Here is a 17729-nt window from a genome sequence, read left to right as displayed (position 1 = left end):
TTAGACATGCCTGGACCGATTACCTTCAAACTTAAAACATATTATATATATGCACATCAATTAGTTTCATGATCTGATTCAAGATAGCCGTATGACGGGCATTTTTATACTGAAAATTCAAGCATTTTTCGGCTGTTTACAGATGGATTTTGTTCAAACATGGTAAATACATTTGACATTATGGGACCTAGATGCACGTCATTTTGTTTTTCAAGTAAGATTCAAAATGTCCGACTGGTGGCCATTTTTGTTTTAATGAATGTGGTTCTAGTGCCATATCTCTGACGTGCTTTGACTGATTATGTTCAAATTTTAAATGTTCATCATACATCATCTCATATACAGATATTTTGGTTTGACGATCAGATTCAAAATGGCCGAATGGAATCAAACATCGAGTATTTCTAACATTCCAGAGCCATATCTCTTAGATGCTTCGACTACCGATAATTATTATACATATACATCATGTCATAGATATACAGATGTATTACTTTGACGATCCGGCTTGTTAATTGATATTTTAGTCAAATATTTTTTTATTGCTATAATTGGCATGTAGCTACCTTGGACCTCTTTATTATTAGATTTAAACATTTTGTAACAATATCTTGAATGCTCTAAATTCAGCAAATATTTTTGTCATTTTTGGTAAATGCTATTTGACTTTGTGATTCAATACTTAACAATGAGTGTCAGTTGACCATTTCAAATCAGGTTATGAGCAGTGACGTGTGAAAAAAGTTTATTTATGGCCAGTCAGTCGACGAAACAAATGCAACAAGCAGCCTCTCGGCTGAGATAGCTCCGCTGTTAGCAATGCACATTTCAATTAAAGAACTGAAGATATCATTAGAATCGAAGAATATGTATAGTATCAAAGCAATTGGACTTGCTGTTTTCAAAAAGAATTCGAAAATATCATTTTTTACCAAAAATGACAAAAATATTCACCAAAATTAGAAAATTGAAGATATCACAAAATGAACAAATCTGAGAGAGGTCCACATGTAGTACCTATATATGTAATATCAAAGCAATTGGACTTGCGGTTTTTAACAAGAAGTCGACAATATCACTTTTTACCAAAAATATTCACCAAAAAATAGAGATTTTGACATGAAATGAACAAATCTGAGAAAGAACTATCCAAGGTACTTGCGTATCAAATTTGAATACATTCTGACTTGTGGTTTCGAAGAAGAAGTTGAAATTGTAAAGTTGACGACGACTGACACCGGATGACCGACAATCAGTAATATGAACAGCTCCGCTTTGTTGACAGCGAAGCTAAAAATTCATACGGTTATGTCTTTGTATCGATCAGACACATGGTTAAAAACATTAAAAAATATAGTGATGTCAATACCAAGTTTGAAATCAGCCTAAGACCTGATGTGTGGCTTAATGCGCTCTAAGGAAACCAGTTAGCAGCTTAGCTGGCAATGTAGCCGTTTTGGTGTTAAGAAGAACATGGCGGTGACAACACTAATGCTAATCAATTGATACCTGTCAGTATCATTGAACTTTCAATCAATCTAAGCAAACATTAAAAGAAATCGTCACTTTATTACAACCAAAATGCCATCAATAATTTGCAATACTGATAATACACATACACAGTTAAGAATAAAGATACACGTGTGTAAAATACAAAAATTTGTGTTATAAATTATTATAATAAGCACTGAAATACGACAAGTCATTATCTTGCATGCAAATTGATGTCATTTCATCTTTACGCTGTCACAGGTTTTTCTCGCCTAAATATACATTTACTCGCTATTTTACTTGCCAAAATCGGTTATTCTCTTAAAGTGAAATTATGTAGAGAATGGTACACGTATCACATTTCCTCTATTCGTAATATGTAATTTTACGTTAATGAGATTTAAAAGTTGCACACGAGTTACTTATGTGATGAACCCATTGAAATGGGAAGCAGGCTGTTTTTTTTTTTACATGTTAAAAAAAAAATAAGCTTCATTTTCCATGCATCTAAGAACCTGCAGTATTGTGACATCACTTAATGGAATTATCTACATATAGTGGTTGACTACCACAGGGGGCGCTCAACTAAAAGTCGCATACACGGCCTTGAAAGAAAAAATATGTAATAAATACTTTGGTCGTATGCGTTACATGTTTATATCCCGTAAATTGTTGCATTCGCGTATCTAACATACTCTCAAGAAAATTCCTTGGGAGGGGGGGGGGGAGAGATAAACACTTCTTTTTCGGATTCAATTGCAGAAATTAAACGACTGCGACAGGTTACTCCAGTTATGTTCTTCATCAGGCTACACATCCTACATTTTAATCACACCCAACAAATTGATTGGTTCGTACATTGAAAAAAAAAACAGTTATTTTTACATTCAATAAACGTGCTTACAGGTAAGCACCATTTTCAAGGTTGGGTAACCAAAGTTTTAGCAGAGTGGCACCCCCAGGTTGGCTGTCCACTTTAAAACACATTCTGAACTTGCAGGATAGAATGCATAAATTAAGCAACATTTTTTTATTTTGTCATGAATTTTCCCTGAAGATCATATTTTTCCTCCTTTTTTTTCTAATATTCTGACAAATGTGATGTGAATATATTTAATTGACACGCATGATACTTATATTTGTCAAAGCCCAACAGTGATCACTCTTCCCTCATTAGATGAATTTAATCAACTTTCTCCACATTACAAGTTTAACTAAGATAAGTTCCAATTAATAACAAGTTTTTTTTTGTGCTGTACACCCTCTCTTACAATGCCTTGGGCACAGGGCTACTCATGAGGCAAGAGATACTGAAGGATAATATGCGAAATTTAATGACAGTACACTTTGTAATAGAGGAATTATGGTACTTGACATCTTCGGAGGGTAACTTAATTTTCAGTGGGGTTTTCTACGTTCACTGAGAACAGCTACAAGTCAAAGGTTGCAGACGTAGCCGTCATTGCGTTATATATGTAAGTACTTTTAAATGGTAGAAATTGCTTCGTTACAATCTTGATGCATTCGTGTGCCGCAGCACCGCCCATCAATGCTGCAACGGTATGTAGTTCTGCTGCACCATATCGACACCTGAAATAGCACAAAATTTAGACGTCAGTCACAGAATCTATAAAATGTAAAGTTAAAATCCCTGTCCCATAAATCATAGGTACTTAATAATATGTCGCTTTTATTTTTAACATATTGGTATACTTTTTGACATATAATTCACTATTGCAAAGGTTAAGCAAATGATACAAGACGTCAACTTTCTTTTTCTTTGCTTATAAAGCCGACACTACCTATATCACAGTATATACAGTCGCCTAGCAACAAAGATTTAATATTTAGATATTTCACACACTTACATTTCGTGAATGTAATCGTCTTTTATGACAGAGGTGGAAAGTCCCCATTCTTGTAGAATATTGCTGACACAATTCTGAAAACAGAACACATGTGGAATGGATTGTTTTGTAAAACTTGTTTCTAAATTTGTTTTTGTTTTTTATGATCCATCAAATTGTCTCTCATCATTGAAAACTCCAGCCTCACTTATGCAGGGTAAAATCTGTCTGTCTTGGACAGACTGACAAGCCTACAGTTTTGAGCATGTAAACTGAGAAAACAAATAGAATGTTCTGTGTTTGAGAAGTTCGGTACAAAACACTGTAAAGAGCGGTGGTCGCTGTGCCACATCATGTTTAATATGGGTCACATAGTGACGCATACAACATGTGTAAAGTATATTTTTGTTTTCAACTAAACTGATTTCACCAATACAATTCTTCCACACTGGAGGGCGCAATTTTTTTCAAAGACAAGATGTAAAAAAAAGCAACATCTACAAAAGTTCAAAATTCAAAAAAATAACGTTAAATTTTCAACCACTCAAAATGTTCTTAATTTACATAATTCTAAAATTACCTTTAGCTTGGGAATATCAGCCTCAATTTGATCATCATAGAAACCAGGATAACGACTATATTGATTGTAAAATCTGTCTACAGCACGGAGTAGAATATAAAATACAATCTCACTGTCTGGATTCTCTAAAAACGTAGCTATGGAGAAAATAACATATATTAGTTGTGATATGTTTCCTCCAATTCAATTTTCAGCATTTCAAATACTGTTCAGTTTGACTTTTGAACTTCAACATTCGCTCTACGAAATGCTCCTTGTTTTTCTGGAAAAAGGATAGTTAAAATGCAGGAAAGGTAATTATCAGCCGCAATACCTGGATGAATGTCTGTCATTCTGTGTTTTGTTTTAACCGATGAAATATGATATGTATTATATTTTTCAAGTTTTTTTTGTTTTTTCCTTGATGTAAATGTCTTCTGTGACAAAGTGACAATTTCAAAGAGGTACACCTTTGTATTAGGGGGAGGGCAAGAGGGGTAGCTGGTACAGTTTTATGGGAAATAAAAAGGGCTTTTTACAATTTACAATGAAAATTGAATTTTGCAGTGAATTGTGTCATCTAGTCGTTTTACAGTTTCGAAAATGTAATTTACCTGGATTATTCTTTACTACTTTTTTTATTTGGATGTAAATTCTTGTACGTACACTGAGAAAAATTACACATTTTTACAGTGTACGAAAAAAGATATTTGATTGATTACGTTGTACGTCTAGCCTGGGATTACAGAATTACAGAATTTATTTTTTCAATTTACGTTGTACGAACACAAAAATATTGCAATTACATTGAGCGAAAATAACCCTTGCCCCCCCCCATTAATAATTCAGAGAATACAAACATATCTCATTGAAGAATGTTTCACTTCTTCATGTCATCTAGAAGACGTAGTTGAAATGGGCATTATAGAGTATTCAAATCAATCAGGTGCAAATGATAATCCAAGCATTATGTTTTTATCCATTTCGTGATTTCCTGTCAGGACATTTGATGATGCAGGATTGTATCAAGAATAGAATTAAGTTCACTCCAAGAAATCATTTTCGAAAAATGTGTAAAATATGCAATATTACCATTCACTATTTTACTTTCACTACAAGTACAAGAGGTCACCTGACACTATCCAACACTTTGTTGATACCTGAATACCCATGTTTATTATATTGTGTACTACTGTTAAGTACTTTTTTTTTAACTTGGAATTTATTTTCGCTCAAAAATGAATCGGTGGAAATGAAATTCTTCTAAAATACATTTTTTCCCTATATTTTACATTCAACTCATCAAAAATCAGTGAAAATGAATTTCAACCAAAATGTTGTTTCTGAGAAAATTAATTCCAGCTAAAATAAAGTATTTTACAGTATTAAAGGGAAACATGACATTACCTATATCAGATGTTTTAGCTTTATCTGGATTGTGTTCTTGATTTAAGGATCTACATCGGATTATCCTAACAAAGTACGCATTCCGACAGAAAAGTTTGATATCCGAATCTGATACGTAGTCTAATGGCTATTAAAAAAGAACATAATAGTTAAAGCACGATAGACGTCGCGCAGCGCGTGTTCGAATTTCATGTAAATAAACAATGTATTTTACACGCATTGTATACGTCGCTATGAGTCCCATATCGAACAGGACGCGGCACGACGACTGTCATCCTTTAATATCAAAGAATGCATAAAATGAGGGTATGCAATGTGATGTACAATGAAGATCTCGCATGAATTGAAGAAGTCGTGTTAATTTCATTACATTTCTAAAAATGCTTATGCAAATGAGTCTGTGAAAAAAACAGTCTTCATCATAAAGCTATTTATGCTAGTGTCTTTGCTTTTTCATAAATCATGTATTACATGCATTTTTTTTTTCTCGAATACAGCGATATTCTTGCTCATTATGTTTACGCAATCAAACCATTCCGCGGGTGCCCTGCATCATGTGATGCCATTAGTTATTGTAGAAGCCTTGCCATGTTTTTTAAATGCAGATGGTCACTGCTGCATGCCATTTTGATGTGGTTCTCATAGCAACGTATGAAACTACATTGCTTTACATAAAATTCAAGCACATACTGACCACCACCACAGCTCAATATACAATTCCGTATTAGTTGATCAATTGTGGATAATAAACCAAAATTTTTCACTGAATAATGTGTACTTACCAAGCCCAATGAGCTGAGAATTTGCTGTACACGAATTGAAACAAACTGATAATCCACCATCGCCTGGTCTCTATATCTACGAAAAGACATGAATGAATTCATAGGAATTAGTATTCAAGAAATAGAAGGCTTCCTGGACCTTCTGGGGATCCATACAGTCCAATAACTATTCAACATAATTACTAGAGAATTAACATTTCATTGCACGGTGAAAAAAAAGAAAAGTTTTGCTTCTCGTCATTGTGTGTGTCAGTTTGAAATCTGTACCTCACATATTTTGTTTGCATTTTTGGATGCGATTGAAGTGCGCCACATACGATAGAATTTGAAATGTTTGTTTTGTGTTTCAGAGAATGTCGATCGTAAATCTTTAATGTATGTAATAAAAAGAATTATTTAATAAACAATAAACTTTGAACATATGTTGCGGTCATATTTAAAAAAAAAAAAATTAAAACTGTCACATCATTATTTTCAATCTTATCTAGAACAAGAAGCAAAACATTTGTTTGTATTGAGTGAGCAAAATCAGCTCTATGCATACTTGTATGCAAATGATTACATATGCATGGATGAATTCTGCATATGAATATAATTTTATTTGCTGTTCTATCAGCAGACGTCCATTGTTTCACTTTCACCAAACTGTTGGAATATATATATGATAATATTTCCTTAAATAGCAGAAAACTTATGATTATCCAAATAAAACTCTCGTATCAAACTAAGAGAAATTATTTTTCGATTTAAGCAGATTTAACACATGCACAATACACACATTGCTTGCCACTCAATCATTTGCAAACTGTCTTCAAAAACTGCAAGGCAAATATTACGCAAAACTTTTGTAACAAAGAGAATTTCACTGACACAGAGTCTCCTTCATGTTATTCAGTCACAGAGAATGAATGGCAGGTGGCTATAGTGGCTTTCATGAAGTTTACGCAGAGAATGAAATAAGCAAATCATGGAAACTCGCGATGGTGAAAATTAACAGTAATGTTTTACTCACATATTTTGTAATTGAATGTATCGTTTAGAATCAGCTGTCATGTCTGGTATAGAACCCCTGAGAGGTAAAGCACCTTTGCCTTCGTTCTCAACAAACTGCTTGGTTGCCTTGGCAATTATCCAAAAAGGTGAACTCTGAAAAACAGTATAATGTGAAAATGTGTGCCCATTGCTGCGAGTCGGCACCTTTGGCATGCATGCACATTTAGCATGTACAAGACACAGCCAAGCTAATCTGTCCTCGGTTATATTTTTAATAGATTTCTTGGATCAAACAAACCTGAAACATAGTTTGCACTAATCTTTTTTCCCTACAGACAGATCTTTTTCTTTAATAGTAACCCAAATTTGAAAAGCTCACACAAGAGATGAACATGGAAGAAACATACCTCTGATGTTAAATTACAGCACGAATCATCATTAAATATATGCTTGACTTCAGTCGGTATCGTAGTTGGTACAAGTAAATTGTTGACGTTCCTGACTGCTTCATCAAAATTCTCTTCGTCTTCTTGTACACCATGTTCATTTAAACGCACACCCTCTCGTATCATGTCTTTCAATTGATTCTTTTCTTTGTAATTTTTAGGTGCATTCCCTCCATGCTACAAAAAAGACGATCAAGTATTAGTTTAATTTAATCTTTTAAAATCTAAAATTATGGTGCAACATTTTGCATGTATTTTTCATCAACAAGAGGCCGGTAACTAGTATTGAATCCGGCATTCTGATTGGTCTGTCACTTTCTCGTTGCTTGTTCTATTTCCCTTGGTTACTATTTGTCAGCGTTTATGCTCGTGGCCCTAGAGCAGGGGTTTCCTTGTACTTTCGAAAGTTGAGCGAATAAAAAAAAATGTTTCTTTTGTTATATATTTGCACAGAAACATCTCAAGTCTAACCCTGGCAGAATGTAGGGGTATGGCCTAACGAAGACTTTTTATAGAAAATGAATATTAGTAATTTTAGTGAACAAGTCATTGAAAATGACACAGTCCCCGTTAAATTTGTGAAAGTTCTCTTTGTGCTCGTCATATTAAAGCGGAGAGGTTGTCGCGAGCGTGTCCTTGAAACTTGAGTTCCAAGTGGCGAATACAACAGATTGTTTATTTACATCAAAACACGTGTTTCATGTAGTAGTAATATGGCCAAAAATAAAAACAGCCGTTATTCATCCATCTTTGATCTGATTATGAAACACACTGATATGTATGATGTATGTGCCAAATACAAATGAAAATGGTACATAAATTGTGGAAATATAGTAGTATCATCCATCCTTGACCAGATTTTGAAACAAATTGTCATGGACATGCATCCAAATTTGAATGAAAACTGACGGAGCATGTCCAAGATAACGCATAAAAAAAAAAAAGATGCCTGCCAGTCGGCCAGCTTTGATCCAATTGCGAAATAAATCGCCATGGACATGTATCCTAACATGTATAATCTATGTACCAAGTTTGAATGACAACTGACAAAGCATGTCCAAAAAACAACATTTTCAAAAAACAAGATGGCTGCCAGTTTGAATCAAATCGCTAAACCACTGCATGTGCATATGTGCCACATAAGGTACTAAGCACATGCAAATAATGAACGGAATCGGTCCACAAGATTCTGAAATATGACTCTGGACAGACTGATGCACGGACGGACGGACACACGGACGGATGGATGGACAGACTCAGTAACTCCCGGACGGTCGGGGACATGTAACCTAACATGTATGATCTATGTACTAAATTTAAATGAAAACCGACAAAGCATGTCCAAAATATGACATTTTCAAACAAGATGGCTGCCAGTCGGCCATCTTTGATCCAATTGTGAAATAAATCGTCATAGACATGTATCCTAACATGTATAATCTATGTACCAAGTTTGAATGAAAACTGAAAAAGCATGTCCAAAATACAACATTTTCAAAACACAAGATAGCTGCCAGTCGGCCATTTTGAATCAAATCGTTATGTCTCACATAAGGTAATAGGCACATGCAAAGAATGAATGGAATCGGTCCAAGGGATTCTGAGATATGACTCCGGACGGACGTACGGACACACAGACGGACGGAGAGCGAATTATAAGTTCCCTTTTTCGCACTTCGTCCGAACGGGGACTAATAATTAGTAATTTTCAAATTATGTCACTTTATAGTCACGTGACTTTGGGCCTGAATCCCAGCACAGTGGAACAATATGGCAATTACTGGTTACCTTGCATCCTACTTACCATTTGCAAGGGATGCCAGGAAAACATGTAAACAAGACAATAAAAATGGATCAGTTGTCTGTGCTGTGCTTAAAATGCCCCTGAAGCCAAATAGTTTGGCTCTGAGATACCTCTACCGGTGATGTACACATATGGAAACATGAAGTGTTTTGAGTTGAAATAAAAGAATTACCTATGCACAGACTGGAAAAAAAAGTAGCACAGTACCCCAAACTTTAAAATTGGTCATCCCTTTAATGATCATTGCAATATCGTGGTAAAAACCTACCTCCTCTTTCCATTTCTGTAAATACTTAGATACAACAACTAAAAATGGTGTGTGGCTGTGTTCCTGTAAACACAAAAAGTACAAGTGATAAGATCTATAGACAAAGAATTGTCTTCTATATAAAACTCTTCACCATACAGAGATTGCGATAATGCAAAAACTATGCATCCAACGAACATGCGTAATACATTATTGCATCACTGAATTAAATTAACAAAATATGTTTGGACACATTAATGCAGCAGACAAAGATGTATGAACATCATTAGTTCAAATTCGTAATATGTCAACTAACACAAATAAAATGTAATAAATTTCTAATTTTGCTGAACAAGCAAAATAACGATAAAACTCATTGTTTCCTTGACAAATTCGTGAAATTAAAACATTAAAATAGTGAATGTAAATGTCAGTAAAAATAAATGGTTTCACAGCATGTAATTTACTCAGGAGTAAAATAATATTTTAATAAATTTTTAAGAAGCCAAATGGCTAAACAGAAAAAATAAGAAAAAGTCTTATTGCAAACGCTTCATGGAGAAATTGTATTTCGTGAAATGGTCATCTTTCAAAGCACCGATCAGAAAATAAATCTATCAAGAATCTATCAAAATTCTCAAAATATCTAGGTAATCTCAGTGAATGACTTAGCAAAAATTCTTAGCAATGAAAATTTGACAGTTTATAGTACCTGCTTTGTCATAGTTGTCAGATCCATAGAATCCAAATATTTGATTAGTCCGCCAAACGGCCGGTCAAGACGAAGATCTTCAAGAGCGTTATCGGGATGTGATTCTATAACTGTGAAGAAAAAACGTCATATTATTAAATCTTTTTTACCGAAATATACATGACTTGAAAAGCACCTCACGTGAAACAACAATTTGTTCGAACTTAAACATTCAGACGCTGGAAACACATCAGGAAAGGAGGCTACGTACCTGTATGCTCTTTGACAGCGAGCCTCATATAACCGATAAAACCATACGCACGGCAAATCAGTAGAGGCACATTTGCATCCCATAATATATTTGCTAAATCCAACAATGTCCTGTAACACATACCAAGTATAATGAACAAATGTAACAAACAATATAGTCTAACAAGCAGTTTTCAATAAAGAATATTTGTCTATTGAAGGCTCAACCATACTTTTCACTGGTCAGGTAATCTAAATACCCCGGTATGTTATTTAATGAAACATCAAATTTTTTTTTATTAAAATAAATATACAAAACTGTACCATCCTAGCCTGACAAGTTGGCGTAGGTGGCGCCCTGGACTGCTGCGATCCCACGGTGGGGTTCGCAGCAGTCCAGGGCGCCACCTACAACAACTTGTCAGGCTAGTACCATCTCTGAGCGGATATAATGACAGGGGCAGGCATTAGCTACTATATCATGACGAGGTCAGAACTAACACAATAAATGAATCCATAAGGCCATACCGACTTAATTTTATGGATGACATCCACGCGCGCATTAGTTTTCGCCTGTTCTCAAATAAAAAAAAAAAAAAACTTCGACAACGAGTCTTCACAGATCGGTTTTCTGTCCGGAACTTGCCGACTTATATTTTCGCAAAACACTGGCTTGTCGTAAAACTCGTTTTGAACTACCTCAAAACGTATCAATTTTGTCGTAAATGATCTTCTGCGCATGCGTATTGTGTTGCCGGGAATTCCAACATGGCGACCACGCCACCAAAATACGTGAGCATAAAAGTTTAGAGGAAAAACTGAGGGATTGTTGTAGACTGGTACGCAATTGACGTCGGCCAGGGAGATGTGACATTTACACAGCTATACGAGAGATTGGTAGCGGTAAGCGAGTTTTGCCCAGACAACATATTGTCCAGAGTGGCTGTCCAGCGATGCAACTATGAGAGAAATGGAAGAGAAGTTGAGGTGTATGGTGGCCTAGGGGTGTGATAGCTGAGAAGGAAGAAAAGACCTGTTGTTGAAGAGATCGATGTGTGGGGTGTAGAGGAGTGCAAGAGATCATTTTTTTATGCTTGAGGTTGAGATCCCTAGACATGAGACACTAGACATACTTGCAGGGTTAACATGTAGGCTTCATTTTACCTGACAACTCAGTTAAAGCTAACCCCAGCTGTGTAGAGAGGAGCATGCAATGACATTTCTGTATCATTGCAATGTTTTGTTAGTTATTGTCATAAAGTAGTGATATGTACATTCCGCCTTGACTTGTACTGAAAATGGTGTTCATGCTGTACCTTGAATGCAGTGTTTCTGACTGAAAGTACTTCATCATGACTACCGGTACATGTACTAGAGCTTGTCTGAAATAGTCACCTGTGACAGTAATGCAGTAATGTGCCTCCTACAAATAAAGACTTCTTGTTGTTTTTTTGATACACTGTGTTCTGTGTTTCAATTTGTAATACCAGCATCGTAGTCCTGTGGTTTTAGCAGGATTTGTTTTTTGGCAGGATTTTTTTTTTTTCGCCCTCTCGCATTAGTTTTGGGGTCTCCAGAGGATGTCATCCATAAAATTAAATCAGTGTGGCCTAAACGAGGTGATGATGAAAAGAAACACCTTACTTTGTTTGACAAGCAGGGAATAGTTAAGATATTACCGGTACATACAAATAAAACTAAACTCACCGTTCAGCCAGTTCAGTTACAATGACAATGCTAAAAGTCTTGAAAAATTGTGGATTACTCTCCAGTAGTTGTTCTACACTCTGCAGTGAAAATAAAATTAAATTGAATAAATTAAGCATTAATCTATGATTAGTACTGTTAAATTTTTATAGAACCCGCATCCCGCATATACATATGTGTAGATGCTCCAATACCAGCGGCATTCCCTATGTTGCATTGTACCATAGAACGGCCATGGCTTTTTATACAGATTTTACAGTATGTTCCATCAGTATGTTCAAAACATTCAGTAAGAATGTACACCAAAAAAAGGAATTACTCATGGGAGGTGCCACTCATGGATGAAACTTTTACGTTCCACAGTACCTGGCTGATGCCAGGACACTGTCAAGAAGTGAATTTGAAAATAGTTTCGGTGGCAAAAAGTACAGTTAGCATTTTCAATAAAATCGTTGAAAAAAAAAGCAAGGCTGTCTTGTGTATATTTTGATATTAATATGCATGCATATTAATTTGATTTGACCAAAAAAGATACAACATAAATTTAATAAAAATAGAAGATATGAGAACATATCGTACTGGACCGCATTAGCGCCCATGCCCGCCCGGTCAAGCTCTAACCCCCCACTTTTGCACAATTTTATATTCGGGGCCATCCCTTCAAAATACCACTAATTTAAAACTTGGTCTTTGATCATTGCTTAACAAATACTGGTAATCGTTTTTATATGATACAGCGTGGATATCAACCGCGGTGAATATATTGTGAATGCGTAGACCATGGTAACCGTGCATAAACTTTGCTTCGACAATGACCTCTTAAATATTATATTAAATTAAATCCTGGAAACAAAAATGACCTGAAACAACATTTCTTACCTCTTCTACAAAATCTCCTCGTACATGATCGGGATTTAGTTCTAGTAACAATTCAGATGAGACTTTGGCACGTGATTTTCCAATACTATCTTTTTCTAAAAAGAAACTAAAAACAAGGCTATGTGAGGATCAGATAGATTAATGCACATATTGTTGTAAAAAAATTTGCTTGGCAAACATACCGGTACTTTTGAAAGCCCAAGGACAAATCTTGGCATAACTGAACTAGGTTTTGAATTGTGAACCCAGAATGAATTTTGATAAATTTTTATTTCAAAATGGCGACTGAGTAAGAGTTATTGTTATAGGATACTGTGAAATACTTTATTTTCGCTGGAATTAATTTTCACTGAAAAGAGTTTTTGGGCGTTTTGTATGGAATTTATTTTCACTGATTTCTGATGAGTTTAATGTGAAAAAAAGTTTATTTGCGGGATTTTATTTTCACAAAATCATCCCTTCAGCAAAAATAGCGAAAATAAATTCCAAGCGAAAATAAAGTGCTCTACAGTAATCAACAATGATTTTGTTTCCATGTAAACACATTCAGGTTCTCCCATTTGTTATTAGCTCCTTGTAATTTATTTAATGGACTATAAAGACAATTTTTAGCTTCCATTGACAGACAACAGGTGCTTATGTTGTGGTGATGCTACCATACTGTCTGTCTGTGCTGCAAATTAGTAAATGCGATATCTCAAGAATCAGTGATCAGAATCAGATGAAACTGAGCAGTAATTTTCTATGGGATAATTGCAAGATCTGATTAGGTTTTAGTAACAATTCATTAATAATTAATAATAAATAATTTGCATATGAATGGAATTCCTGTATCATTGATATTACAAAAACCAGATTCACATGAAACTTAACAGTCGTATACTATGGAACAATTGCAAGAATTTTAAGCACTGCTGATAAAATGTGCATAATAATTAGGCATAATTACTATCTAAATTGAATTCTTGTTGACACTGTTCAATAGATATTGCCCTTGATGAAAGTTTTAATGAGTGTCAGAAATAATATTATCAGTTGTAAGCCAGTTCTGAAATTTAGCTTGGTTTCTTTCTTTACTGGAATTTGGAAAAATGTTATAAGAGAATTCATGCTTAAGTTTTTTTTTTGTTCCCAGCACCCTTTGCGCATTTTTTACATATGCACATAGGTTTGAAAATTGGCAGAATTCTGTTTATCGACTTATACTAAAGCTATATTTACTGGATTTGTCAAATTTTGAGCTCAAAAAAGTATCTATTGAAATATATAAAACATAATCGAACAAATGTTTCCCACTGCAATGTTACAGAATTATTTGTGGCCTCTGATTGTGCGACCCGTGTTTTCAATACAACCATGAGTTTGCAATGTGTTACTGTACATAATTGTAATAGTGTACAGAACCTGACATGTTAATGCGGTTTATAGATGTACATGTAAATTTAAAATTTGCTATTGGTTTTCCATCAACAGCGACACAGTCAGGACAAAACTGACAAAACAATTTGACAGCTAACTACTTTGATGTATTGTTGATTCATCTTTTGACCGTGGAATATTTCTTATATGTATATTTTTATGGTGTTTCTGAATATTCACTGCTGATAAACTCATTTCACTGCTGATAATATCTGATATTTTTATTGGTGCATATTTGTGTGTGAGTTATCCAAATACATGTAAAGTGAACTCATATCACCATTATCTCTTTGCATATCATTCACAAGTATATTTTCATTGACCTGCGTAATTTTTACACCCCTTACCAGACATTTTGTTTATTAATTGGCACCCAGCCAATTGACACAATTCACAATTGACCTTTGCACAAGGCTCTCCTGATATCAATAATGTGAAATTGTTTTGTGTTTTTCTTTTGGTGACTGTTAGTCAAAATAAGGTGTTTTCATTTTATTTGTGCATGTTATATCAGCAAAATTAGTTAGATTATTTCTTCTTCAAATTTCCCATCTCTTTTTTTTTAATGTTTTTTTTTTTTTAATTTAAAAATAATTTTTGTTCATATCAGTCACTAAGTAAGGAATTAATCTGATGAATAATTTGCTTAATTCCAATATTCACTGATTCCTTCTTCCACTGATCTACCGGTATATCTTTTAGCCCAAATAAGAGCACTTCTAGAATTTCTAGTTGTCATTTACGTAAGCGCATACGCTTTCAATTGAGCAATTTCGCAAAAGGTCAGGAAATAGAATTGTGGTACATTGTATGATGCAGAGAACTATACTAGCCAATCATTTCCCATACATGTATTACGGTAACGTAGTTCACAAGGTACTATATTACATACATGACAATCAAATTAGTCCTGAGAACTGATTCTTATCTGTGGCTATTGCTTAAAGTGAAAACTCAAGCTAATGTATATAAACATTTCCTATAGTTTCTAAAATCACTGAAAATATCAGATTACATAGATATTCAAAATTGAAAAAAAAAAAAACTTACTTGTTACCCACATCGTGTCCCGATATTCTGTTTGAATCTACAATTGTAAATGATCCAATTCCTGGCAGAACTAAATTCTTCAATATTTCAGTGCCAGTGGCTGTGGCATTGACAAGACATATTTTAGCTGTTTCTAGGGCTGCTTGGCCATGGTCTCCCCATAACCTGAAAAAAAGTTTTATAATTTATTGCAAGTATGATTAGCCTCTTCCATGTGATGCATCCCACTGGATATTTTCCTAACCTCACTGTTGAGATCCAACACCCTATTGATAATCTAATTGCCTTACCAAGTAATTATGACATCACCTTGATAACATAAAAATTAAATATAGATATAATGGTGCAGTATCATTTTTGTGTTTACATTTATCATGTATTATATTCTATTAAAGCGGTAGGGTTGTCATCTGTGCACATGCAGGAATTGAGTCCCAAGCGATGATAACAACACACGCTAAAAACGCAAAGGCGCATGGGTAGACGTTTGTTTTTAAACAATGACACGCTATGGCCATCTGACGCATGCGCAGGTGACGACTCTCTCCCTTTAATTATTATTCTACTGACATCTAATTACCCATGGAAACCAGTGCATGTGACTAGTACACTCACAGTACATTAACAATATCCCACAAATCTTACAAAGCAGAATACACAATGTACATCACTAATTTAACACTTTTACCAAATGTTCTTAATCTTTGTGACAAAAAGCTGCAAAACATATTTGCTATATTAGAAGTTCGACTCAACAGAAGAGTATGTAAATTAATATGATATTTAAAATATGACGTAATTTGACCACAGACACATCATTGTCATTTACATATTTTTAGTGATACCAGTACTAATGCAATGTGAAGGAATTTGTTTAGTGTCTTTGTTTTCATGCAAAGCATGTACCCGGTATTACATGCTTTCTGACATTTTGCTATCAGCCATTCGCAAGCTGGTTGGCTGAAAATGTAAACATACGACGTCACATTGCGATGACCTATTCCCAAATATGATTCACTTCCGATCGGGTCAATGGGCGGCACTATTTTGTTTGTTTCATAAATTATGAGAGACAGCTCATTCATGATAAAGCATCTTCAGAGGTGTTGTTCAATGATAAAGCAATAAAATAGTTTTCTGGCAATGGACTGAAAATAGTTCAACTTTGAAAAGTGTTTTTGGGTCAATCGGATCAACGGTGACATATGCCATCGTGCCATTTTGATTCTCGCTCAAATCGCGCATGAACTAATAATTTGACTTACGCAGTTCACAGGCTTTCAATGTTCTATATTACGTCAATTCTATTTTTAGTAAATTAATAAACTACTCGGCTGCACTCGCACACTAGACATTACCTGCTACAAATACAGAACTGTTTTTGTATATTACACGAATGTAAACAAATCTATAATTAACATATAATAAACAGTAATTATAATTTTGGTGAGAAATATCTTGACACAGCTTAGCTCCTTGAACTAGCTACACCGACTTGAATATTATTACTTGAATCTATTATAGCAGATTTTTCACATCTCGATTAATACCATAGTATATTTTCTGTACAATCTGACTTGATTTATAGCATTCCAGAGGTCATATCATTGTTAGGTCGACCCACATAACTAGAAATGAAACTAGGAAGTGCAATGAACTACAAAGGTAAAATACCAGCACAGTAATGAAATCGTCTACCGGAGACATAACTGAATCCGTGAAACATGTGTCAGCTAACACCCACAACAAAATCAATCAGTGCTGTATTATGTAATTAATTACATGTAACTGTATTCTTGATTTGAAGTCATTTTTTTGACATTGCGTGTATGGCCGATCATTCTTTCCGGCATATAGTCGTTGACGATAATGTAACTAATTACATTAAATCCCACGACGTTGTTTAAAAACGTGTCCAAGTTTATTCTGTAAAACGGTTTACCTGAGCTGGCGATCATACTTCTGTGATTTATCCATTCGCATCCCGGTTTCATCGGGCGCCGCCATGACTTTTCGTTCCCAATATAGATATATTTGACAGTGCGGATATTCGTCAGCAAAGCAAAAAACAAAAACACGTTGTATTTAATTATAAATCACTAGCCTCTTCTTTTCCTCACATTATAATGTATGGAATTATAATATCATGTTTGACAAC

The 17729-nt window shown here is 34.6% G+C and overlaps 1 protein-coding gene across 1 annotated transcript; it reads right to left on the bottom strand.

Moving 5' to 3' along the window:
* Positions 1–2799: 2799 nt before the first annotated feature.
* Positions 2800–17592, bottom strand: LOC100367843 (NEDD8-activating enzyme E1 regulatory subunit-like). Its single transcript, XM_085500166.1, has 14 exons — positions 17514–17592; positions 15572–15736; positions 13103–13208; positions 12224–12303; positions 10539–10648; positions 10289–10398; positions 9598–9660; positions 7487–7702; positions 7099–7232; positions 6087–6162; positions 5305–5431; positions 3919–4055; positions 3360–3433; positions 2800–3081 (listed from the first exon to the last, which is right to left on the bottom strand). The coding sequence occupies exons 1-14, from the start codon at positions 17576–17578 to the stop codon at positions 2922–2924; spliced, it is 1623 nt and encodes a 540-aa protein (XP_085356292.1). The 5' UTR covers positions 17579–17592; the 3' UTR covers positions 2800–2921.
* Positions 17593–17729: the final 137 nt, after the last annotated feature.

Source organism: Saccoglossus kowalevskii, chromosome 6, assembly GCF_978046115.1.
Source record: "Saccoglossus kowalevskii chromosome 6, keSacKowa6.1, whole genome shotgun sequence".
NCBI classification, from domain to species: domain Eukaryota; kingdom Metazoa; phylum Hemichordata; class Enteropneusta; family Harrimaniidae; genus Saccoglossus; species Saccoglossus kowalevskii.
Note: the sequence above shows the minus strand (reverse complement) of the source record. Positions and strands in the feature narration are given on the sequence as shown.